Source organism: Oncorhynchus nerka, linkage group LG13 (assembly GCF_034236695.1).
Source record: "Oncorhynchus nerka isolate Pitt River linkage group LG13, Oner_Uvic_2.0, whole genome shotgun sequence".
Classification (NCBI taxonomy): domain Eukaryota; kingdom Metazoa; phylum Chordata; class Actinopteri; order Salmoniformes; family Salmonidae; genus Oncorhynchus; species Oncorhynchus nerka.
The window spans coordinates 52,728,477-52,754,914 of record NC_088408.1 but is presented as its reverse complement, the minus strand read 5'-3'; the positions used below and the strand labels follow the sequence as shown (position 1 = coordinate 52,754,914).

General features: G+C 42.0%; 1 protein-coding gene across 4 annotated transcripts; it reads right to left on the bottom strand.

The window, feature by feature from the left end:
• Positions 1-208: 208 nt before the first annotated feature.
• On the bottom strand, positions 209-24,838 carry snap29 (synaptosome associated protein 29). 4 transcript variants are annotated; one of them, XM_029663913.2, is made up of 7 exons: positions 24,729-24,829; positions 18,300-18,383; positions 9,844-10,074; positions 8,874-9,070; positions 8,417-8,502; positions 2,260-2,361; positions 209-2,026 (listed from the first exon to the last, which is right to left on the bottom strand). In XM_029663913.2, exons 3-7 carry the CDS (start codon positions 10,072-10,074, stop codon positions 1,866-1,868), a joined length of 777 nt encoding a protein of 258 aa, XP_029519773.1. In that variant the 5' UTR covers positions 18,300-18,383; positions 24,729-24,829; the 3' UTR covers positions 209-1,865. The 4 variants fall into 4 exon arrangements, with proteins under 4 accessions (XP_029519773.1, XP_029519772.1, XP_029519771.1 ...); XM_029663912.2 differs by having other exon boundaries at positions 18,300-18,363; XM_029663911.2 differs by lacking the exon at positions 18,300-18,383 and having other exon boundaries at positions 24,729-24,838.
• Between the last annotated feature and the right edge of the window lie 1,600 nt (positions 24,839-26,438).

Here is a 26,438-nt window from a genome sequence, read left to right as displayed (position 1 = left end):
TAATAATTCCACTTTGCAACCACAAAAAAAGGCTTACCAGCTTCTTCTACTTCTCTGCTACTCAAATCTGGAGTTTGGACAAAAAATTATATTCAGATCAAAAAAGTTACAGCAGTTTAAGTAACCACATCAACATTTCGCAAACAAGTTAGACAAAAAAGTATGGGATATTCGTCTACATCTCTAGGAAGACAACAGAATACATGTCTCTCAATTTAAAGTCTGTATTTAAACCATATTCTTAGCATGTGTACATTGACATTTGTAAAACGGTAATACAGATGTTTCATATACTTCTGTGCACACACACACAGAGGAAGGCATAAATGTTCCTTCTATTTGCAGAAGTCATTTATCAGACAAAGAGCAGTCACATTATCTGTTAAATATTCTCCTCAATCACAAAAGAAAGTATACACGAGGTGATTTATCACAAAAGCAAAAGGATGAAAAAGCAAATTAAGGAAGAATTAACAATGCAATTTCCATTCTGCATATTTCCACACATTGACATCCCTTCAGAAAAGTAGCAAGGTTTGGAGTGGTAGCTTGCAAAAACAATATGAGAAACAGAAGTGGCTACACATACAAGAAGCCACTTGTGTTGTGAGACACTGGGGGTGCATTTCAATAGTGTAGAGTGGCTTCCTTTCCTCATCTCTTCATTTACAAAAATTTGAAGTCACAGGATAAGTTAAAGCAACATGAAGGTTGAACATTTACATTTTTTGTCATTTAGCAGACCTTCTTATCCGGAGCAATTTACAGGAGCAATTAGGGGTAAGTGCCTTGCTGAAGGGTACGTCGACAGATGTTTTACCTAGTCGGCTCTGGGATTCGAACCAGCGTCCTTTCGAGTTACTGGCCCAACGCTCTTAACCACTAGGCTACCACATCAGGTTACATTCTTTCAGATCCCCAAATAAAATAAAAGGCCGATATTTAAGCATTTACCGTGAATGCAACTTCCGCAAAATGCCGTAACATTGCCTTTAAAAAGGTGCATTGTTGACAGCACTCTATAATGTGCGTCAGATTGAATTCGAGCCTAAGACCTGGTGTAAGACAAGAGTGGATGGCACTTGATTCTTCCAGGGGAACAGGTGTGGTTCTTTGTCTATTTCTACATGAACCAAGCACAGGTCCAGCAAGGGCTGGGGGGTGTTTATGTACAAGAGTGTGGGTGAGTCTAAAGAAATGTAATGAATCATTCATTCGAGTTCTGTGGGTATGTCATCTCAAAAGTTACAAATAGGATATGAATTATCTAATCAACAGGCAGCAGACAGCATACATACCACAGTATGACATTCCAGTTTCAAACAAGCACCACACTCAATTTATTTTTCTGGCTTCTGGACACAGCGATCAAGGTTGGGGTCAATAGCATTTCAATTCAGTCAAGTCAGTAGACCCTTTCAAATTCAATTCATGAATGCAAGTAGTGGCACTTTGTTTTCAAAGAGGATCCCTCGCTTTGAGTTGAAATTAAATTAATTTACTTACCAAACTAAATTAAAATGCAACTTACCACGATGCAAACTGAGGACAACAATAACAGACCATTAACACTTATCTCAACTACCCTTTAAACCCACTACACAGGTCCTACTCACAGAGATCCTTCCTTTCTAAAAATCACAAGATAACAAATCATAAATCGTCAAGAACAGGGTGGTCTATGCATTTATATGGAGCCGTTTGAGGAACTGAATATCATTCATTAGAGTATCAATAACATTGGTACTCTATCATAGAGGAATAAGACATCTTGATGCACAGAGAGCTGCTTTGTAGCAAAACCCAGGTAAGGGGGAGTTGAGTTGACCGGTGTCCCTGACCGGTGTCAGAATGTTTGGGATTTATTATTTGAGGTTTTTAATCTGCTGGTTGGTGTTGTTGATCTTGAGGTCCAACTTGTCCACTTTACCCAGCAGATTGTCCAGAGAAGTGTCCTGATTCTCAATTTCAGATTGGAGGCCCAGTCCTAGGTTCTTTAACCTTCCCAGGCCCAGGGACATCTCATCTGGAGCAGTTCAAGAAAACAGGGGTTCATTAAAATTAGATTTTTATTTTATTTTTAATTCTCCACAAAATGTGGAAATTTGCCTTCGGCTTCACCCAAAAACAGATATACACAAATAGATGTTACTGCTGATAAGGAGTTGGATTATTTTGTTGTTGATCGCCATTAAAAGTTATGAATAAAATTAAGACAAATGTAATTGTTATTTCCCATAGGTCCTGGAAGGCTCTTACCTAAGTTGTTGTCCAGGGTCTGGTGGGCGGCTCTAAGCTGTCTGTTTGCAGGGTAGCCATTTTGACTAGATGAGCTGTCATCTGATGCAAATGCGTCGAAACCTACACCACACACAGGAGATGTCATTGACAGAAAATTATCCTTTTGCTTAAAGTAGCTGCCAAGTGTTCCAGATTTCTATGAAATATGACCTATTACAATATGAGGAAAATAAAGACTTAAAAATGCTGCTGTCATTTGCATAATAGTGATCAACAAATCACAGACGGACCTGTCTCGGTCAAAGTATGTGAGGTCACATATCAGGAAATACACTGAACAAAAATATAAAAAACGCAACAAAGTGTTGGTCCCATGTTTCATGGGCGGAAATTAAAGATCCTAGACATTTTCTATATGCACAAAAAGCTTATTTCTCTCCAAATCAATGCACAAATTTGTTTACATCCCTGTTAGTGAGGATTTCTCCTTTACCAAGATAATTCATCCACCTGACAGTATATCAAGAAGCATGATCATTACACAGGACAATAAAAAGGCCACTAAAATGTGCAGTTGTCACAACACAGATGTCTCAAGTTTTGAAGGGAGCCTGCAATTGGCAAGCTGACTGAAGGAATGTCCACCAGAGCATTTAATGTTTATTTCTCTACCATAAGCCACCTTTGTTGCTTTAGAGAATTTGGCAGTAAGATCAACTGGCCTCATAACCGGTAACAACGCAAGCCCAGGACCTCCACATCCGGCTTCTTGACCTGCGGGGTCATCTGATACCAGCCACCCGGAAAGCTGATGAAACTGTGGGTTTGCACAACCGAAGAATTTCAGCACAAACTGTCAAACCGTCTCAGGGAAGCTCATCTGCACGCTCGTTGTCCTCACCAGGGTCTTGACCTGACTGCAGTTGAACGTCGTAACTGACTTCAGTGGGCAAATGCTCACCTACGGTGGCCACTGGCAAGCTGGAGAAGTGTGCTCTTCACAGATGAAACTGTTTCAACTGCAACGGGCAGATAGCAGACGGATGGAATCCGACCATCACCCCTGGTGAGACAAAACCACAACTCGTCAGTGAAGAGCACTTTTTGCCAGTCCTGTCTGGTCCAGAGACAGTGGGCTTGTGCCCATAGGCGACGTTGTTGCTGGTGATGTCTGGTGAGGATCTGCCTTTACAACAGGCCTACAAGCCCTCAGTCTAGCCTCTCTCAGCCTATTGCGGACAGTCTGAGCACTGATTGTGGGATTGTGTGTTCCTGATGTAACTCGGGGAGTGGTTTTTGCCATCCGGTACCTGTCCCGCAGGTGTGATTTTCGGATGTACCGATCCTGTGCAGGTATTGTTACACGTCGTCTGCCACTGCGAGGACGATCAGCTGTCCGTCCTGTCTTCCTGTAGCGCTGTCTTCGGCGTCTCACAGTACGGACATCTCCAGCCCTTATGCCTCCTTGCAGCATGCCTAAGGCACATTCACGCAGATGAGCAGGGACCCTGGGCATCTTTCTTTCTGTGTTTTTCAGAATCAGTAGAAAGGCCTCTTTAGTGTCCCACATTTTTATGTTCCTTAATTGTTTATGGTTTATTGAACAAGCATGGGAAACAATGTTTAAACCCTTTGCAATGAAGATCTGTTTTATTTATTTTTATTTCACCTTTATTTAACCAGGTCGGCTAGATGAGAACAAGTTCTCATTTACAACTACGACCTGGCCAAGATAAAGCATAGCGGTGTGAACAGATAACAACAGAGTTACACATGGAGTAAACAATAAACAAGTCAATAACACAGTAGAAAAAAAGAGTCTATATACATTGTGTGAAAAAGGCATGAGGAGGTAGGCAAATAATTACAATTTAGCAGATTAACACTGGAGTGATAAATGATCAGATGGTCATGTGCGGGTAGAGATACTGGTGTGCAAAAGAGGAGAAAAGTAAATAAAATAAAAACAGTATGGGGATGAGGTAGGTGAATTGGGTGGGCTATTTACCGATGGACTTTGTAAAGCTGCAGCGATCGGTTAGCTGCTCAGATAGCAGATGTTTAAAGTTGGTGAGGGAGATAAAAGTCTCCAACTTCAGGGATTTTTGCTATTTGTTCCAGTCACAGGCAGCAGAGAACTGGAAGGCGGCCAAATGAGGTGTTGGCTTTAGAGATGATCAGTGAGATACACCTGCTGGAGTGCGTGCTACGGGTGGGTGTTGACATCGTGACCAGTGAACTGAGATAAGGCGGAGCTTTAACAAGCATGGGCTTGTAGATGACCTGGAGCCAGTGGGTCTGGCGATGAATATGTAGCGAGGGCCAGCCGACTAGAGCATACAGGTCGCAGTGGTGGGTGGTATAAGGTGCTTTAGTAACAAAACGGACGGCACTGTGATAAACTGCATCCAGTTTGCTGAGTAGAGTATTGGAAGCTATTTTGTAGAGGACATCGCCAAAGTCGAGGATCGGTAGGATAGTCAGTTTTACTAGGGTAAGTTTGGCGGCGTGAGTGAAGGAGGCTTTGTTGCGAAATAGAAAGCTGATTCTAGATTTGATTTTGGATTGGAGATGTTTGATATGAGTCTGGAAGGAGAGTTTACAGTCTAGCCAGACACCTAGGCACTTATAGATGTCCACGTATTCTAGGTCGGAACCATCCAGGGTGGTGATGCTAGTCAGGCGTGCAGGTACAGGCAGCGAACGGTTCAAAAGCATGCATTTGGTTTTACTAGCGTTTAAGAGCAGTTGGAGGCCACGAAAGAAGTGTTGTATGGCATTGAAGCTCGTTTGGAGGTCAGATAGCACAGTGTCCAAGGAAGGGCCAGAAGTATACAGAATGGTGTCGTCTAGAGGTGGATCGTAGAGCGTAGAGGTGGATCAGGGAATCGCCCGCAGCAAGAGCGACATCACTGATATATACATAGAAAAGTGTCAGCCCGAGAATTGAACCCTGTGGTTACCCCCATGGAGTCTGCCAGAGGACCGGACAACATGCCCTCCGATTTGACACACTGAACTCGGTCTGCAAAGTACTTGGTGAACCAGGCAAGCCAGTCATTAGAAAAACCGAGGCTACTGTGCCGATAAGAATATGATGATTGACAGATTTGAAAGCTTTGGCCAGTTCGATGAAGACGGCTGCACAGTACTGGCTTTTATCAATGGCGGTTATGATATCGTTTAGTACCTTGAGTGTGGCTGAGGTGCACCCGTGACCGGCTCGGAAACCAGATTGCACAGCGGAGAAGGTACGGTGGGATTCGAGATGGTTAGTGATCTGTTTGTTGACTAGGCTTTCGAAGACCTTAGATAGGCAGGGCAGGATGGATATAGGTCTGTAACAGTTTGGGTCCAGGGTGTCTCCCCCTTTTGAAGAGGGGGATGACCGCGGCAGCTTTCCAATCCTTGGGGATCTCAGACGATACGAAAGAGAGGTTGAACAGGCTGGTAATAGGGGTTGCGACAATGGCGGCGGACAGTTTCAGAAATAGAGGTCCAGATTGTCAAGCCCAGCAGATTTGGGGTGGGGGGTGGGGCTGTTGGCCGAGGTTGGAGTAGCCAGGAGGAAGGCATGGCCAGCCGTTGAGAAATGCTTGTTGAAGTTTTCGATTATCATGGATTTATCGGTGGTGACCATGTTGCCTAGCCTCAGTGCAGTGAGCAGCTGGGAGGAGGTGCTCTTGTTCTCCATGGACTTTACAGTGTCCCAGAACTTTTTGGAGTTAGAGCTATCTGTGAAGTAATTTGGATTTTTACAAATTATATTTTAAAGACAGGATCCTGAAAAAGGGACTTTTATATATATATTTGCTGCCTTTAATATTTTCCCTAACCCTATTACCCCTAATTAAATATTACATTTTTATTACTCCCCCCCATAAATTGAGTGAACTAATGGACAACAATACTTAGGCTTTTACTTTCAGCTTATACATACATTTCAGACATAACTAATGTAAACTACCTTGTTTATTTTTAGTCTCAGCCTTCAGCAACCCTCAACCCCTCCAATCTCCGAAGACCATCAGGTTTTGATTTCTAGCTGCCATATATTTTTCCACTGTGCTGTTTCACAAAATATTTCTATTCTCATAGTTGACAGATTGTAAATTAAAGATAAACACCTTTGCTAAGAGTATTATATTATTGATCAATTGACTGACTTATCAAATTACCCAGCCATTTGCAGAGTTAACTCTAAGTAAACGTTGTATTTTTTTGCCATTCCCAACCAATCTACATATGGGCAGTACCAAAACAGCAAAATCTGCTAACTAGCGCACACACAAACAAAAGTGGGTTCACTTTGAAATTCTTGTTTTTGAAAAAAAAAACATTTTTGGTCCATTAAAATAACATCAAATTGATCCCAAATACAGGGTAGACATTGTTATGGGTCTCTATACATAGGCGTATAGAGGCCCATTATCAGCAACCATAACTCCTGTGTTCCAATGGCATGTTGTGTTAGCCTTCTAAAACGCTAACCTTGGATTAGCTAATTGATCATTTGAAAATCCTTTTGCAATTATGTTAGCACAACTGAAAACTGTTGCCCTGATTAAAACTGTCCTTCTTTAGATTAGTTGAGTATCTAGCATCAGCATTTGTGGGTTCAATTACAGGCTAAACACAGCCAGAAACAAAGGACTTTCTTCTGAAACTCGTCAGTCTATTCTTGTTCTGAGAAATGAAGGCTATTGCATGCGAGAAATTGCCAAGAAACTGAAGATCTCGTACAACGCTGTGTACTCCTCCCTTCACAGAACAGCGCAAACTGTCTCAAACCAGAATAGAAAGAGTGGGAGGCCCGGTGCACAAATGAGCAAGAGTGTGTGTGTGTCTAGTTTGAGAAACAGACACCTCACAAGTCCTCAACTGGCATCTTCATTAAATAGTACCCACAAAACACCAGTCTCAATGTCAACAGTGCAGAAGCGATGTCCAGTGTCTGTTCTGTTCTTTTGCCCATCCTAATCTTTTTTATTGATCAGTCTGAGATGGATTTTTCTTTGCAACTTTGCCTAGAAGGCCAGCATCCCAGCTGAGCCGTTGTTACTCCTAGACGTTTCCACTTCACAATAACATCACTTACAGTTGACCAGGGCAGCTCTAGCAGGGCAGAAATCTTACAAACTGACTTGTTGGAAAGGTAGCATCCTATGACGGTGCCACACTGAAAGTCACTGGGCTCGTCAGAAAGCTATTCTACTGCCAAATGTTTGTCCTATGGAGGTTGCATGGCGGTGTGTTCGATTTTATACACCTGTCAGCAACAAGTGTGGCTGAAATAGCCGAATGCACTAATTTGAAGGGGTGTCTACATACTTTTGTATATATAGTGTATGTATTTTCAAAATGCATAATGCCTCCAGCTCATTGCAAAGTGATGTGTGACGTGTTTAAGCCTGCATTAAGTTACCAATGAGAAATAAAAATAGTAGCTCTTTTGAATCTTGGCCAAAAAACAATTATATTTAGAATGATTGCGAATTGATTGGGCTTATAACAGAGGTGTCGGGCAGATTTTTCACTCAATGCCTCTTATCTGTATGCTCTGCGCATGTGACAAAAAAGATACATAGTGAATATCCACGGGCTGGTTCGATCCAGGACAGCCTGAGCATGTACCCAGCCGAGACATCAAAGACATTGGGCAAGATCGTGAACTCAAACCCGGCTTAACAGCCTTAGGTCGACTCGTTTGTGCTTGTCATATTATTAACAACCAGTTAGCAAGGCTAAACAGGCCAAAGAATAACTAACAAATTGTAGGTAACTTCACAAATCTAGTTACCAAAATTTAACACAATGTCCAGAAGGATGAGCACGCCCTCCTTACATAAGACAGTTAAGTTGGCGTAAACCCTGATAAATAACATTGGAACACAAAATGTTTCTTAAAATTTGTAAATTGTTCTGCTAAGCTCGAGGTGAAGAGCGGGAGAATTTAAGGAACGAATCCGTGCCTCGGGTTTATCACCTGTGGAAGGCAGAGCTCCCGGTGAGGTATGGTGTTCACTGGCCTTGTCAAGCGTAATTATAATATTCTTCAGTAGAGGGCTCTAGCACACAAACTCCTCATAGCTGTGTTGTACCAAGTTGACCAACTAAAAGGGAACAAGGGATGACAAAGGAGATATTATTTTGTGGCTGAGGTTTGTGGCCTTACCTCCAATGTCCAACTTCCTCAGGTTGGGGTGACTGGCCTGGTACTTGCCTTCATGCTCCTTACTGTGAGACATGGCATTCTGCAATCTAACACACACACACATACAGTCAGAGACTCAAGGCAGGATGATCTTTGACCAAATACTAAAGACATTACACACTTCACAGTTTAATCAGACTTGAACACAGAAAAAGTAGACTGACAGTGTAAGAATAAGCCCTCTACCACCATCTTACACCTCTTCATTCCTCACACAAGACCTGTATGGGCAACATGGCAGAAACTATGATAGTATCACCGCGGATAGCCTAAATACTCAGTCAACAAGGGGCTACTGATGGTGGAATGTTTGGGATATCCCATGAAAAGTTGTTCACTAGCATTGTATATAGCAACAGCACATGCCAGAGTAAAGAGATAGAGGTATAGGAATAAGCAGGGAGGGACTGGGCATTACTTGCTGCTGGCTTGGTAGACAACAGGCTCTTCTGGCAGGGACTTGGTGGTCTCAGGCTTGGCCTTAAAGTAAGTGACAAGGCCTCCCCACACACTCTTAATGCTGTTGATGTGTTTCTGGCTGGTTTTCAGGTCTTGGCCCATGTTGTCCACCATCCTCTCGGTCCTCTTCAGAGCCTCCCCCTGACGCATCAGCTCCTACGGATGGACACAGAGAGGAAATCAGTGTTATCAAATTCACTCGGCTATATTACTCTTTACAGTGGGCCAAAAAACATGGAGAAATACATCCAACAATGCTGGACTTTGATAATACAGATGCTCCAGGGTGACTTTTCCGAGGTACAGATCAGCATCCTAGAGCTAGCCACCCGTCCAAACTGGGCAATAGGGGGAGAAGGGCCTAGTCAGGGACGTGACCAAGAACACAAATGGTCACTGACAGAGCTCCAGAGTTCCTCTGTGGAGGTGGGAGAACCTTCCAGGAGGACAACGATCTCTGCAGAACTCCACCAAAATCAGGCCTTTATGGTAGAGTGGCCAGATAGAAGCCACTCCTCAGTAAAAGGCACACAATAGCCCACTTGGAGTTGGCCAAAGAGCACCTAAAGGAGTCTGACCATGAGAAACAAGATTTTCTGGTCTGATGAAACCAATATTAAACTCTTTGGCCTGCAGCTGAGCTTCACGTCTGGAGGAAACCTGGCACCATCCCTACGGTGAATCATTGTGGTTGCAGCATCATGTGGAAATGGTTTTCAGCTGCATTGTGCTGAGTAAAGGGTCTGAATACTTATGTAAATGTGATATTTCAGTTATAAAAACATTTTGCAAACATTTCTAAAAACCTGTTTTTGCTTCTTCATTAAAAACAGGTATTGTGTGTAGCTTGAAATAGAATAAGGCTGTAACGTAACAAAATGTGGAAAAAGTCAGGGGGGTCTGAATACTTTCTGAATGAATAGGCTTACCTCTGCAGTCTCAGCGCCGATCTTCTCCGACTCATAGATGAGCCCCAAGGAGCGGTGGCTGCTGACCACCGCAGACTTGGCCGTACGCATCACTTCCTGTTGGAGGCATCTCTGCTTGCGCTCTGCCTCACTCACCCCCCTCTCTTGGGGGTCGTAAAATCCCCCACTTGACCAGCGCTGCTCCTCCTCATCATCATCTGCAAATGGGTTGTGGGTTCTGGGGTATGCCATCTTTTCAACAGAACAGCAGAGTTATGACAGTGGAGAGTGGACACAGCAGGCACAGGGGGGGGGGCTTATACATGAAAATTGTGTTCGTTCATCTTATGTTTACTGGGTCATTCTCATGGAACCATTAAAACACCATGGCAGTAATGATTTAAAAAATAAAAAACATTTAGTAATGTAACAAAAAATCATAATGAAGATAGTGTTCTCTACCTTGCACAAAGAGTAATTTCAACATAGGATTTAATTATTTTTGTCATTACCTCAACACGTCCAGCTGTCTGAATGCATGTTGAATGAAAATAAAATGAAAATATTATTGAATGTATAACTGAATATTATGGTAATATGAATACTGAAAAAATGAAGTGTCCATGACTGATGTTCTCATCCTCCGAAACATTTTTGTAGGACTGTTTTGGCAAGTCGGTTAGGAAATCTTTCCAACTTATTTACAGACAGATTATTTCACTGCATCAAAATTCTAGTGGGTCAGAAGTTGACTGCCTATAAACAGCTTGGACAATTCCAGAAAATGTCATCATGGCTTTAGAAGCTTCTGATAGGCTAATTGACATCATTTAAGTCAATTGGAAGTGTACCTGTGGATGTATTTCAAGGCCTATCTTCAAACTCTGTGCCTCTTTGCTTGACATCATGGGAAAATCAAATCAGTCAAGACCTCAGGAAAAAATTAATACAAATGGGGAGCAGTATCCAAACGCTTGAAGGTAACACCTTCACCTGTACAAACAATAGTACGCAAATATAAACACCATAAGCACCACGCAGTTGTCATACCGCTCAGGACGGAGACGAGTTCTGTCTTCTAGAGATAAACGTAATGTGGTGCGAAAAGTGCAAATAAATCCCAGAACAACAGCAAAGGACCTTGTGAAGATGCTGGAGGAAACAGGTACAAAAGTATCTATATACACAGTAAAATGAGTCCTATATCGACAGAACCCGAAAGGCCACCCAGCAAGGAAAAAGCCAATGCTCCAAAACTGCCATAAAAAGCCAGACTACGGTTTGGGGACAAATACATGGGCACATGGGGAGAAATATCGTCCTTTTTGGAGAAATGTCCTCTGGTCTGATAAAAATTGAAATAGAACTGTTTGGCCATAATGACCATTGTTATGTTTGGAGGAAAAAGGGGATGCTTGCAAGCCGAAGGACACCATCCCAACCGTGAAGCACGGGGGTGGCAGCATCATGTTGTGGGGGTGCTTTGCTGCAGGAGGGACTGGTGCACTTCACAAAATAGATGGCATCATGAGGAGGAAAATTATGTGGATATATTGAAGCAAAATCTCAAGACATCAGTCAGGAAGTTAACTTCTTTGTAGTAGGGGGCAGTATTGGGTAGCTTGGATGAAAAACGTGCCCAAATTAAGCTGCCTGCTACTCAGCCATAAAAGCTAGAATATGCATATAATTAGTACATTCTGATAGAAACTTCAGTGTTTTCTAAAACTGTTTGAATGATGTGAGTATAACAGAGTATAGCAAAAACCTGAGAAAAAAAACAACCAGGAAGTGGGAAATCTGAGGTTTGTAGTTTTTCAACTCAGCCCCCATTGAATATACAGTGGGATATTAGTTATGTTTCACTTCCCAAGGCTTCCACTAGATGTCAACAGTATTTACAAATTGTATTGAGGATATTCATAAGAGCTCTTTGAGTGAGTGGTCTGGCAGAGTGCCACAGCCTCGGTCTGGCGCGCTCAAGTGAAAAGGTAGCTACATTCCACTTCATTTGTACAGACAAAGGAGTTGTCCGGTTGGAACATTAATGAAGTTTTAGGTTAAAAACATCCTAAAGATTGATTACATACTTAGTTTGGCATGTTTGTACGGGCTGTAACAGAACTTTTTTAAAACTTTTCGTCCGACGTTCGGCGCGACCTGAACGCGCTTTTGGATTTGTTTACCAAATGCCCTAACAAAAAAAGATATTTGGACACAACTGATGGACATTATCGAACAAACCAAACATTTATGGTGGAACTGGGATTCCTGGGAGTGCATTCTGATGAAGATCAAAAGTTTTTTTGAAATCTGACACAGCGGTTGCATTAAGGAGAAGTTTATCTAAAGTTCCATGTATAATAGTCGTATCTTTATCAATGTTTATTATGAGTATTTCTGTAATTTAATGTGGCTCTCTGCACAATCACTGTATGTTTTAGAACTAGTGAAGGTAACGTGCCAATGTAAACTCAGATATTTATATAAATATGAACTTTATCAAATAAAACATACATGTATTGTGTAACATGAAGTCCTATGAGTGTCATCTGATGAAGATCAAAGGTTAGTGATTAATTTTCTCTCTATTTCTGCTTTTTGTGACTCCTCTCTTTGGCTGGAAAAATGGCTGTGTTTTTCTGTGGCTTGGTGGTGACTTAACATAATCGTTTGTGGTTGTTTCGCTGTAAATCCTTTTTGAATTCAGACACTGTGGCTGGATTAACGAGAATTTAATTATGAGATTTTTGTTGTTTTGAAATTGGCTCCCTGCACTTTCACAGTGTATTTGGCATTGATCAAATCTGCAGACAGACAGTCAAGTTCCCATTCAGTTGTCCAAACGTGGGTTGGGACAAGCATGCATTGACAGGCAAGCTGCAGAAGGACGAGCAGGCTACTATCTCTCATCGTTTATCAGTGCAATTTTGACTGCCAACTAGCTGAAAAAGTTTGAGGGTTTATCTAATGTTCCCTCGTTAGATCATCATGCACTGGCTAGCATTAGTTATTGATCGTGTTGATGTGAACAGGCAACTGAGGGAGAGAGCCTACCTTTTCATGGTTGTCTGATCAATAGGATTGTGAAGTTCCCAAAAGGAACTTCCAAATGGGGATCTAATAAAAGTTCCCAAATGGAAGACTCACGTAGTATTTACATTATTTTGTGGCAATGCAAATGGTTTGGGTAGCCATTTGATTAGATGTTCAGGAGTCTTATGGCTTGCGGGCAGAGAGAACAGTCTATGACTAGGGTGCCTGGAGTGACTATTTTTAGGGCCTTCCTCCGACACCGCCTGGTATAGAGGTCCTAGATGGCAGGAAGCTTAGCCCCGGTGATGTAATGGGCAGTGTGCACTACCCTCTGTAGTGCCTTGCGGTCGGAGGCCGAGCAATTGTCATACCTGGCAGTGATGCAACGAGTCTGGATGCTCTCGATGGTGCAGCTGTAGAACCTGTTGAGGATCTGAGGACCCATGTCAAATCTTTTCAGTCTCCTGACGGGGAATAGGTTTTGTCGTACCCTGTTCACGACTGTCTTGGTGTGCTTGGACCATTTTAGTTTGTTGGCGATGTAGACACCAAGGAGCTTGAAGCTCTCAAACTGCTCCACTACAGCCCCGTCAATTAGAATGGGGGCATGCTCGGTCCACTTCTTCCTGTAGTCCACAATCATGTCCTTTGTCTTGATCACATTGAGGGAGAGGTTGTTGTCCTTGCACCACACGGTCAGGTCTCTGATCTCCTCCCTATAGGCTGTCTCATAGTTGTCAATGATCAGGCCTACCACTGTTGTGTCATCGGCTTACTTAATGATGGTGTTGGAGTGGTGCCTGGCCGTGCAGTCATGAGTGAACAGGGAGTACAGGAGTGGGCTGAGCACGCACCCCTGAGGGGACCCCATGTTGAGGATCAGTGTGGCAGATTTGTTGTTACCTACCCTTAACACCTGGGGGTGGCCCGTCAGGAAGTCCAGGGTCCAGTTGCGGAGGGAAGTGTTTAGTCCCAGGTCCTTAGTTACCTCATAGGTGTTCCTTTTGTCCAGCTGTGAAAGGGCAGTGTGGAGTGCAATAGAGATTGCATCATCTGTGGATCTGTTGGGGCGGTATGCGAATTGGGGTGGGTCTAAGGTTTCTGGGATAATGGTGTTGATATGAGCCATGACCAGCCTTTCAAAGCCCTTCATGGCTACAGAAATGAGTGCTACGGGTCAGGTTACCTTGGTGATCTTGTGCCCAAGGACTAGTGTGGTCGCTTGAAACATGTTGGTATTACAGACTCGGACAGGGAGACGTGATCACACAGTCGTCCGGAACAGCTGATGCTCTCATGCATATTTCAGTGTTACTTGCTTCGAAGCGAGCATAGTTTAGCTCGTCTGGTAAGCTTGTGTCACTGGGCAGATCTCGGTTGTGCTTCCCTTTGTAATCTGTAATAGTTTGCAAGCCCTGCCATATCCGACGAGCGTCAGAGCCGGTGTAATACGCGCCAATGGATCTTAGTAATTAGGTAAAACTGATTTAAGTTTCCCTGCATTAAAGTCCCCAGCCACAAGGAGCCCTGCCTCTGGATGAGAATTTTCCTGTTTGCTTATGGAGGTATACAGCTCATTGAGTGCGTTCTTAGTGCCAGCATCGGTCTGTGGTGGTATGTAGACAGCTATGGAAAATCCAGAAAACTCTAGGTACAGTGTGGTCTACAGCTTGAGACACTCTACCTCTTCCTAGCAAAACCTTGAGACTTCCTTAGATGTCGTGCACCAGCGGTTTACAAATATACATAGACCTCCACCCCTTGTTTTACCAGAGGCTGCTGTTCTATCCTGCCGATAAAGTGTATAACCCGTCAACTGTATGTTGTCGTCGTTCAGCCACGACTTGGTGAAACATAAGATATTACAGCATTTAATATCCCGTCGGTAGGATATACGTGCTTTTAGTTCGTCCCATTTATTTTCCAGCGATTGTACGTTGGCTAACAGTACGGGTGGCAAAAGCAGATTAGCCACTCGTAGCTTGATCCTCACAAGGCACCCCGATCTCTTTCCGCGATACCTCTTCGACTCTTTTTTCCTGCAAATTGACAGGGATGAGGGCCTATTCGGGTGTCTGGAGTAAATCCCTCTCGTCCGACCCATTAATGAAATAATCTGTCAAATTCAAGGTAAGTAATCACTGTTTCTGATGTCCAGAATCTCTTTTCTGTCATAAGAGATGTTAGCAGCAACATTGTACAAAACAAGTTACAAACAATGCGAAAATAAAAAAATAGCACAGTTGGTTAACTTCTTTGGGGTAGGGGGCAGTATTTTCACGTCCGAATGAAAAGCGTGCCTAGAGTAAACTGCCTGCTACTCAGGCCCAGATGCTAGGATATGCATATTATTAGTATATTTGGATAGAAAACACTGTTTGAGTGATGTCTGAGAATAACAGAACTCATATGGCAGGCAAAAACCTGAGAAAAAAATCCAACCAGGAAGTGGTAAATCTGAGGTTTGTAGTTTTAAGTCATTGCCTATCGAATATACAGCGTCTATGGGATCATACTGCACTTCCTAAGGCTTCCACTAGATGTCAACAGTCTTTAGAACCTTGTTTGAGGCTTCTACTGTGAGGGGGGGATTGAGAGCGGATTGAGTCAGGGCTCTGCCAGAGTGGCATGAGCTGATCACGTGCGCACATGTGAGAGTGACCTGCGTTCCATTGCATTTCTTAACCTCTTGCTTCTACCTGAGACGCTTGCGTCCCAACTAGAGCTCTGGAAATGCAAATGCGCTACGCTAAATGCTAATAGTATTAGTTAAAACTCAAAAGTTCATTAAAATACACATGCAGGGTATCGAATTAAAGCTACACTCGTTGTGAATCCAGGCAACAAGTCAGATTTTTAAAATGCTTTTCGGCGAAAGCATGAGAAGCTATTATCTGATAGCATGCACCAATACACTACAACACAAAAGCCACGCAGGGGACGTAAACAAAATAATTAGCATTTCAGCGTTACACAAACCGCACAATAAAATAGAAAACAGTCATTACCTTTCACCATCTTCTTTGTTGGCACTCCTAGATGTCCCATAAACACTATTGGGTCTTTATTTCGATTAAATCGGTCCATATAAAGCCAAGATATCGTTATATGTAGACTGTGTGATAAACGAAAAAAACAGCGTTTTCAAAACGTAACGTCATTTTTTTAAATTCAAAAAGTCGACGATAAACTTTCACAAAACACGTTTGTAATGCAACTTTAGGTATTAGTAAACGTTAATAAGCGATAAAATTCATCAGGAGGCGATGTAAAGATCATTAGCTGTCCGTCTGGAAAAATGTCCGGCTAGAAACTCAACGAAAATATCCGGTCCTAGACCTGAAGAAATACGGTGCCTTGCATGTGTTTGACCAAGAAAAAACTCGAAGGGAAATGACAAGACTCTAGACACCGTGTGGAAGCTGTAGGTACTGCAACCTCAGTCAATTAATTGTGGTTCACCTTTATCAATGGGTTCAAGTAGCGCATGGATATATTTTCCCATTTTCAGTGATCAGTTTTTCCTGTGCTTTTCGATGTAAATGCCGTTCTGGTAAAGCCACAGTAGTGATTTAACCAGTTTTATAAACGTCTGAGTGTTTTCTATCCACACAGACTAAGCAAATGCATATACTATATTCCTGGCATGAGTAGCAGGGCGCTGAAATGTTGCGCGATTTTTAACAGAATGTTCAAAAAAGTAGAGGGTAGAAGCAACAGGTTAAGACAAAGGAATTCTCCGGTTGGAACATTTTTGAAGATTTATGTTAAAAACATCCTAAAAATGGTTTGACATCGTTTGACATGTTTCTACAGACTTTTCACCTGGACCTAGTGATCGTGCCTCATGAATTTGGATTACTGGGCTAAACGTGCAAACAAAAAGGAGGTATTTGGACATAAACTGACTTTATCGAACAAAACAAACATTTGTTGTGGAACTGGGATTCCTGGGAGTGCATTCTGATGAAGATCAAAGGTAAGTGAATATTTAGAATGCTATTTCTGACTTCTGTTGACTCCACAACATCGTGGATATCTGTATGGCTTGTTTTTGTGTCTGAACACTGTACTCAGATTATTGCATGGTGTGCTTTTTCTGTAAATAAAAAAATTAAAATCTGACAGCGGTTGCATTAAGGAGAAGTGAATCTAAAATTCAATGCATAACACGTGTTTCTTTTAGCAATGTTTATTATGAGTATTTCTGTAAATTGATGTGGCTCTCTGCAAAAATCGCCGGATGTTTTGGAAGCAAAACATTACTGAACATAACGCGCCAATGTAAACTGAGATTTTTGGATATAAATATGCACATTATCGAACAAAACATACATGTATTGTGTAACATGATGTCCTATGAGTGTCATCTGATGAAGATCAAAGGTTAGTGGCTGGAGAAATGGCTGTGTTTTTTTGACTTGGCTATGACCTAACATAATCATATGTTGTGCTTTCGCTGTAAATCATTTTTGATTTGTTTATCTTTCATTTGCTGTATTGGACTTGTTAATGTGTGAAAGTTACATATTTCAAAAAAATATTTTTGAATTCCGCGCACTGCCTTTTCAGCGGAATGTTGTCGAGGGGGTTCCGCTAGCGGAACGCCTGCCCTAGAAAGGTTCATGTCAAGTTTCCTGAGGTAAACCCATAAGATTTATGCAGGTAGATCTTATTGCCTACATTAAAGAAAGTAGCATTATTGCGCAAAACAATGAGCTGGGAATAGAACGATTGAAGACTAGTTTGTGCTATGGTGCAAGTATTTCACTGGCATTTGCCCCTAAAAATAGATATGTGCGAACCGGAAAAAATATTTACGAGCACTGTGTGCGATTAAAGATTACAACCTACCGTAATCTATTTTTCCCCCGCTGCTAATTGTTTAAAAACTACAAGTCCCACATTCCACAAGCGGCACACGCCAACCATAGTAGAGTTCTTTGTGATGACGCAGTCCAATCGGAGAGAGAAAGGTGAACACCGGAAAATAGTATCGGTATAGGCTATAAGTTAACGTGCAGACATTGCTAAAAATGAAGCCCATTCAATTTTATTTTAAGCGAAAAAGAGACGAGGAGAAAGAGGAATCAGGAGAGGAAGATTCGCAAGGTTCAACTAATGAAGCCTCTTCACAAGGTTTACCTGAGGCAGCTAACGTTAGGGATGCTGAGAACAACGTTAGCGAAGCTACCATGACCCTCGCTGTCACTTCAACGTCCACTGTAGCTGGTGGAGGGAGAACATATAGATTCAATGCGAATTGGCTCAAAATGTTCCCATGGCTAGAGTTCGAAAACAACGTCATGTTCTGCAAATATTGTAGAGGGCAGAAACAGGCAAGAAACTTGTCCTTCGTGTCAGGAAACCCGCATCTGAAAAGAGATAGCGTAGCGAAACATAACATCTCGCGACGGCATATCCAGTGCAGAGATCTGTACCTGTTGAGACAGGAGAAACCATCAGGCACGGTGTCAGCAGCCTTGAGGCGGCAAGTGCTGCTGTCTGAGGAGGAGAAGAGGCAGCTGAAAATAAAGATAAACATTGCATACTTCATTGCGAAAGAAGAACCTTTCGTCAAATTTGGTCCGCTTATCAGACTCCACCACAAAAACAGAGTTGACATTAATCCCACATACGACAATGATGTAAAATGTGCGGAGATGATCTGTCAAATTGCTGACATAATGAGAGAGAGCCTGTCAGCGAAGCTGAAAGCCGCGAAGTATCTTGCCATTCTAATAGACGGAGACACTGATATATCCAACACCAAATGCGAGATTGTCTACATACGCTTGTTGGAGGATGGGAAGCCAGTCAATCTCATGGTCGGACAACAGACCCTTGAGCACTCTCAATGCCATTGGTAAGTTGTTCCTCTTTATAGGCTTATTCTTGTGTAAAGTTTAATCATTATTCATAAGAGATCATTTTATTCAGTTTACTTTTGTATAATTGTTTTTTTTGTGTTGTCATTCGAGGTGTTTTGGATGTCACCAAGGGCACATTTCGTGCTGTTTGCCCAGAGGAGAATCATGGATGAAGAGGTGCATCTACTTCAGGGCAGATGGTGCCTCTGAACATGGGCCACTATGGGGGAGTGATTGCCCAGCTGCAGAGAGAGAGGCACATAGGTTTGTAACTAATAAATTGTCTATGATCTAGTTTTATTTGATAGCAGAGAATGTTAAACAATACTGTGCGTGTGTGTCTGTGTGCGTGCACTAAGTGCTGGAATGGTAAATACCACAGAATTATTGTTTTCTGTTGCACAAGAGACATGGGTTGAAGGAGACTGAATTGTTTGGAAGATTATGTTCTGACTTTCACAGACTAGATTTGGATCTCTTTCAGTCCCCATTTGGACTAATCTTCCAAGAGTCCTTAAACATTAAAATACAATTTATAATACCAACACATTTTCACATATATACTAACATAAATATTCAATCTAAAATATATTGATTCTTCATCTATTATAGTCCCACAACATTTCTATGTATTATATTTAAATTGTTTTAAAATAATGTTTACATTTATATATTGAAAGGTTTCTGGTTTGCTCAGTTAATTTATTCCACTTTTTTATTGCTCTAAATCGAAATGTTATTTTGCCTATTTCTCTTTTCTGTCTGGATAACGCATAGATAGTGGACAATCTATTCCTAGTATTTACGGAATGTCTGTCTCTTACCAACTGAATACCGTTGTGAATATAACTTGGCAGTTTTAAATGTATATGATGAAATAAAATAAGCATGTTTATTTTATATCTTGTCGATTGATGACCAACCAAGAACATTGCGCATGACTACAACAGAAGAACCATATCTCCACCTTAAAACAATCCTTGCTGCTTTGTTCTGTGCATTCTGCAGCCTCCTAACTTCACTTGATGCATTTCCCCAGAACACAGAAAAGTAGTTCACCCAACTCAATCAAATCAAATAAAATTGTATTTGTCACATACACATGGTTAGCAGATGTTAATGCGAGTGTAGCGAAATGCTTGTGCTTCTAGTTCCGACAATGCAGTGATAACCAACAAGTAATCTAACTAACAATTCCAAAACTACTGTCTTATACACAGTGTAAGGGGATAAGGAATATGTACATAAGGATATATGAATGAGTGATGGTACAGAGCAGCATACAGTAGATGGTATCGAGTACAGTATATACATATGAGATGAGTATGTAGACAAAGTAAACAAAGTGGCATAGTTAAAGTGGCTAGTGACATAAGAATGCAGTCGATGATCTAGAGTACAGTATATACATATGCATATGAGATGAATAATGTAGGGTAAGTAACATTATATAAGGTAGCATTGTTTAAAGTGGCTAGTGATATATTTACATCATTTCCCATCAATTCCCATTATTAAAGTGGCTGGAGCTGGGTCAGTGTCAATGACAGTGTGTTGGCAGCAGCCACTCAATGTTAGTGATTGCTGTTTAACAGTCTGATGGCCTTGAGATAGAAGCTGTTTTTCAGTCTCTCGGTCCCAGCTTTGATGCACCTGTACTGACCTCGCCTTCTGGATGATAGCGGGGTGAACAGGCAGTGGTTCGGGTGGTTGATGTCCTTGATGATCTTTATGGCCTTCCTGTAACATCGGGTGGTGTAGGTGTCCTGGAGGGCAGGTAGTTTGCCCCCGGTGATGCGTTGTGCAGACCTCACTACCCTCTGGAGAGCCTTACGGTTGAGGGCGGAGCAGTTGCCGTACCAGGCGGTGATACAGCCCGCCAGGATGCTCTCGATTGTGCATCTGTAGAAGTTTGCTTTTGGTGACAAGCCAAATTTCTTCAGCCTCCTGAGGTTGAAGAGGCGCTGCTGCGCCTTCTTCACGACGCTGTCAGTGTGAGTGGACCAATTCAGTTTGTCTGTGATGTGTATGCCGAGGAACTTAAAACTTGCTACCCTCTCCACTACTGATCCATCGATGTGGATAGGGGGGTGTTCCCTCTGCTGTTTCCTGAAGTCCACAATCATCTCCTTAGTTTTGTTGACGTTGAGTGTGAGGTTATTTTCCTGACACCACACTCCGAGGGCCCTCACCTCCTCCCTGTAGGCCGTCTCGTTGTTGTTGGTAATCAAGCCTACCACTGTTGTGTCGTCCGCAATTAATGCTTGTGTAATTTGCTGAAGAATTTTCCCCGGTAAATATTTAGCTATCCTTCTGATTATGAATGCTGTTTTAATATATATATATATATTTTTTTTACATAGATTAGTTATCTGAGACGACCATGATAAGCAGTTGTCTAGCTGCACTCCCAATAGTTTCTGCCACTATTTCTGTCATCCAAATAGGACACCTTAGAGCTAGGAGGTCTATACACACATCCCACCAATATGGGTGCCTGGTGAGGCATACATTAAGGTCATCCCTTCTCTTAAAAAGTATATGATTCTGAATGTACAATGCTACACCCCCACCATTCCTATTCCTGTCTTTTCTCAGTAGACTATATCCATGAATGTTCATTTGCCCATAATTTACAGATACATCTAAATGCGTTTCGGTCAGAGTCAAAATATGAATATTATTTATGTTGACCAAGTTAAAAAACCTCATGTATTTTGATAGGAAGGCTACATACATTAACCTGAGCTATATGCAACCCTTTCATTGTCAAGTAGAGATCAATAGAGCATGTATTCATTATAGTGAAGATCACTAGAGCATGTATTTGTTGTAGTTCATGTCATGATACACTACAACTCACAAACTCAGATTTGAACATTAGATTTAAAATAGCCAGGGAGTTACCCTAGAGTCCTGATACAGTTGCCCGTTGATATAAAGTTTATCCATCACCATGGAGACTCGTTGATTCAGGCAACGCTTTTCCTTCATGATGGGATGCATTGATCTCGGTGGGGAAGTGATCATTCATTCCAAAATCAGTGTTTCTGAGTTCTCTGCCCATGTTCTTCGCCATTTCCGTTTGCTTGCTTAAATTTGTCAAAACATGCAATAAAAGCCTGTGGCCTATTTCCAGAGGCCTTACCTATTCTATGGACTCTGGAGAAAGTGACATTACGCACAACATCAGTGGGCAGTTTTGAGTTTGGCATAAAGTCTCGGACTGTGTCCTCACAGCCTCTGCTGTTGTCATTCTCCAGTATCCCTGAAAATATTAGATTGTTCCGCATTGAGCGACATGTACATCAAGCAAAATGTCTTTAATTTGTTTGTTCTCCCTTTGCACCACCTCCACCTTCCTATGAATAGAGTCTACTATAGAGCTGTCTTTCAACATGCTAAACCCTTACACATGGCCAGAAGACCAGGCCAGCCTTCTCACCTTTGGCGATGATGGTGTGGCATACCTGATGAGGCATTTCAAGGAGCCTCTAGAGAGATGTAAGAATTTATTTGACACTGCATTGCCATATGAGACAATGTTACATTTGCATATTTGCAAACTCACTTGCTCTGTTCAATCCTGCAGATGGGGTGCAACATAGCTGCAATCCAGGATAAGTGGCAGGGGCTGAAAATCCTGGTCAGCCACAATTTCAAGGACAAGTCCTACAGTGGCCTGTGGGAGACCATGTTGACAAAGGACCCCTACAGGCACAATTACAAGGTAGACTAACAGTCTTGAGTCCATGTATGGTATCCTATGGTTGGTTTTGATGAGTTAATGAAATTGAAAGATATCATCTTTTCCCTAGAACATACTGGATTTGGTGCAGCTTATGCTGGTGCTGCCCATTTCAGCCACCCAGTGTGAGCGAAGCTTCTCTGCGCAGAACCGGATTAAGAATTCGTCAAGAAGCTGCCTTGGGTCTCCACCACCGAAGACCTGATGAGGATCAGCCTGGAGGGGTCTTCTCTGTCAAGGAGTTCGATCCCACTCCTGCCGTGGACTGCTGGCTGACCTCCAAGCGTGCCGGACGGCCAACATACAAAAGCAGCTGGACAACTGATATCCTGCGTCTAGTAGGCATGTGCTGTTCCACAGATGTGTGTCCCTTAGTACACTCACGCAGTATAAATATGTATGTAATAAATTGTTAATAAACTTTGTGTTACATTTTTCACTGTGCTCCTACATTTCTTTGTGTGCTCCTACATTTTTTCATTTAGGAGCACATGTACTCCTTGGGAAAAAAAGTTAGCATAGAGCCCCGTCGGAGCTGGCTGGGTGAAAAATGCCATAAAATAATGCCCGTTTTTTTTCATGATTACTTCATAACTATGGAAAACAGCTGGGACACACGGTAATGTTATGAAACTGGGCTCCATAGCCAATGCAATGAACACATTTTTATCAACAACAAAAAAAGCGGTAAAAATGTAGTGTTCATCATGTCCTGACATTTAACAATGCTTTTTTTCTGATAACAAGTCCATTGCATCCGCTGTGGAGCCCCGTTTCATAATATGACCATATTTCCAAGCTGCTTGCAGTCGTTTTGAAGTAAACATGAAAAAAAAGGCCTTATTTTAGGGCATGTTCACCCTGCCAGCTCATATTAGTTCTATTGAACACAGTGGCACCAACTGGTCTTCCGAACGTTCTATTCCAAGTTTATTGCTCTAAGTCACACCGCCTGCTTTGCCATTGTTGGCACTGAGACCTGCCCACGTTGTTGGTAGTTAAATGCAAACAAAAAAATGACTCATGGAACTCTGAGTTCATCCCATTGTTTACTACAGGGAAATACAGACATGTCTGTCTATTTTGCCAAATATCTCGCAATGTGTATATTTGGATTTTATTCAGGTCGGACTCCATTTTTATTCTGAGAATCTCCTCTTTCTAATTATGTAAATCTGGGCAGCGAGCTCGGTTGTCATCAAATGCTAGCCCCAAAATACTTTTTTGCCCTTGGAACGCTGAGCTCCCCCCCATTGTTTTCCTATGGATATGTATGCTGGTCCATTTCGCCAAATAACTCACAATGTGTATATTTAGATTTTATTAAATCAGGAGAATCTCATCTTTGTAATTATGTAAATTCGGTTGTCATCGAACACTAGACCAGAAAGTCAGAAGTCCCCTTCCCTTACTTTCTCATTATGCAGAAGTAAGCATAGTTGACACCATTGACGTACGGATGTTTACTTTCTACACGAGTTGTCCGACGAATAGATTGTAGTGGTAAAATAAAAAGGGATACATTTGTTCCATTTGGGCGAAATTGAATTTTAAGCGTCACACTAGTCAAAACAGGCCCTGCGAACGTTCAATGAAATTGCCATGGGCTCGCGCTAGCGATCCAGATTAGCCAACATTCTTAAGCAGTTTTCCAGCCTATGGTGCATTTGGACTCATTCTATTGTCCAGCCTACTACTAGTGCTGTTGACCCGAAGACCATACCAAACAAAATGTTAGTAGTACGATGAAGACGTTATTTAATGTAAAATAGTAAAATTGTAGTTTCGATGGTTTATCTTCCATGGGTAAAAGTGGTTGTTTGGAGTTAGTTACCAACTATCAACAAGTTGGTGTGACTGAATATTTTGCTTTCGTTCTGAGTTGGTGATTAAATCAAAACGGTATATTACATTTCAGCATGACAACGTTTAAAACAGATACTTACCGTTAGTTAGCTGGCTAACGTGTTAGCTAGTGTAGCTTATAACTAACGTTATACAAGGGTGTAATGATTAGATAGACAGAGTTGAAACGCAACGTTTGTAACTAAAACGACGTTCTATTGGACAAATTCAGGTAGGTCCCTCCCCATTTCGTTCAGTTTGCTTCTGTTTAAGAAACGTTTAACAGAAATGGCGTATTTCATACACCCAAGATGACTTACCTAACAATTCAAACCTAAAAAAGCACAGCACTATTCTCATTATAACAATAAACGATAGCCAAATAAAAATAAGTTTAAACCACTTACGTTTACGATCTACGCAACCTTTTGACCGTGGTCTGGTGAAATGTTGTTGTATCAGCTGATTAACAGCAAAAAAATCGGTTTCCGTTGTCTTCTTCTTTGGAGTTTAACGGCAGTTGGCATCCAATATGTTTCATTACTGCCCCCAGCTGGACTAATATAAATACATTCTACTTTGTTATACCATTTTTATATATATATATCTTTATTTAACCTTTACTTAACTAGGCAATTCATTTAAGAACAAATTCATATTCACACTGACAGGCTACCGGCTAAACCCAGACGATGCTGGGCCAATTGTGCTGCCCTATCGGACTTCAAATCACGGCCGGATGTGATACAGTCTGAATTCGAAACAGGGACTGTAGTGACACCTCTTACACTGAGATGCAGTGCCTTAGACCGCTGATATATATATATATATATATATATATATATCATATATATATATATGTGTGTGTTTTTCATAGTTTTGATGTCTTCACTATTATTCTACAATGTAGAAAATAGAAAAAATAAAGAAAATCCCTTGAATGAGTATGTGTCCAAACTGTTGACTGGTGAGGTATATACACTGCTCAAAAAAATAAAGGGAACACTTTAACAACACAATGTAACTCCAAGTCAATCACACTTCTGTGAAATCAAACTGTCCACTTAGGAAGAAACACTGATTGACAATACATTTCACATGCTGTTGTGCAAATGGAATAGACAACAGGTGGAAATTATAGGCAATTAGCAAGACACCCCCAATAAAGGAGTGGTTCTGCAGGTGGTGACCACAGACCACTTCTCAGTTCCGATGCTTCCTGGCTGATGTTTTGGTCACTTTTGTATGCTGGTGGTGCTTTCACTCTAGTGGTAGCATGAGACGGAGTCTACAACCCACACAAGTGGCACAGGTAGTGCAGCTCATCCAGGATGGCACATCAATGCGAGCTGTGGCAAGAAGGTTTGCTGTGTCTGTCAGCGTAGTGTTCAGAGCATGGAGGCGCTACCAGGAGACAGGCCAGTACATCAGGAGACGTGGAGGAGGCCGTAGGAGGGCAACAACCCAGCAGCAGGACCGCTACCTCCACCTTTGTGCAAGGAGGAGCAGGAGCAGCACTGCCAGAGCCCTGCAAAATGACCTCCAGCAGGCCAAAATGTTTTTATTTATTTATTTATAAATTATAGGTGTGCTATGTACAGGTGCAGTAATCTGTGAGCTGCTCTGACAGTTGGTGCTTAAAGCTAGTGAGGGAGATGTGTTTCCAGTTTCAGAGATTTTTGTAGATTGTTCCAGTCATTGGCAGCAGAGAACTGGAAGGAGAGGCGGCCAAAGAAATAATTGGTTTTGGGGGTGACTAGAGAGATATACCTGCTGGAGCGTGTGCTACAGGTGGGGGATGCTATGGTGACCAGCGAGCTGAGATAAGGGGGGACTTTACCTAGCAGGGTCTTGTAGATGACATGGAGCCATTGGGTTTGGCGACGAGTATGAAGCGAGGGCCAGCCAACGAGAGCGTACAGATCGCAATGGTGAGTAACATATGGGGCTTTGGTGACAAAACGGATTGCACTGTGATAGACTGCATCCAATTTGTTGAGTAGGGTATTGGAGGCTATTTTGTAAATGAAATCGCCGAAGTCAAGGATTGGTAGGATGGTCAGTTTTACAAGGGTATGTTTGGCAGCATGAGTGAAGGATGCTTTGTTGCGAAAAAG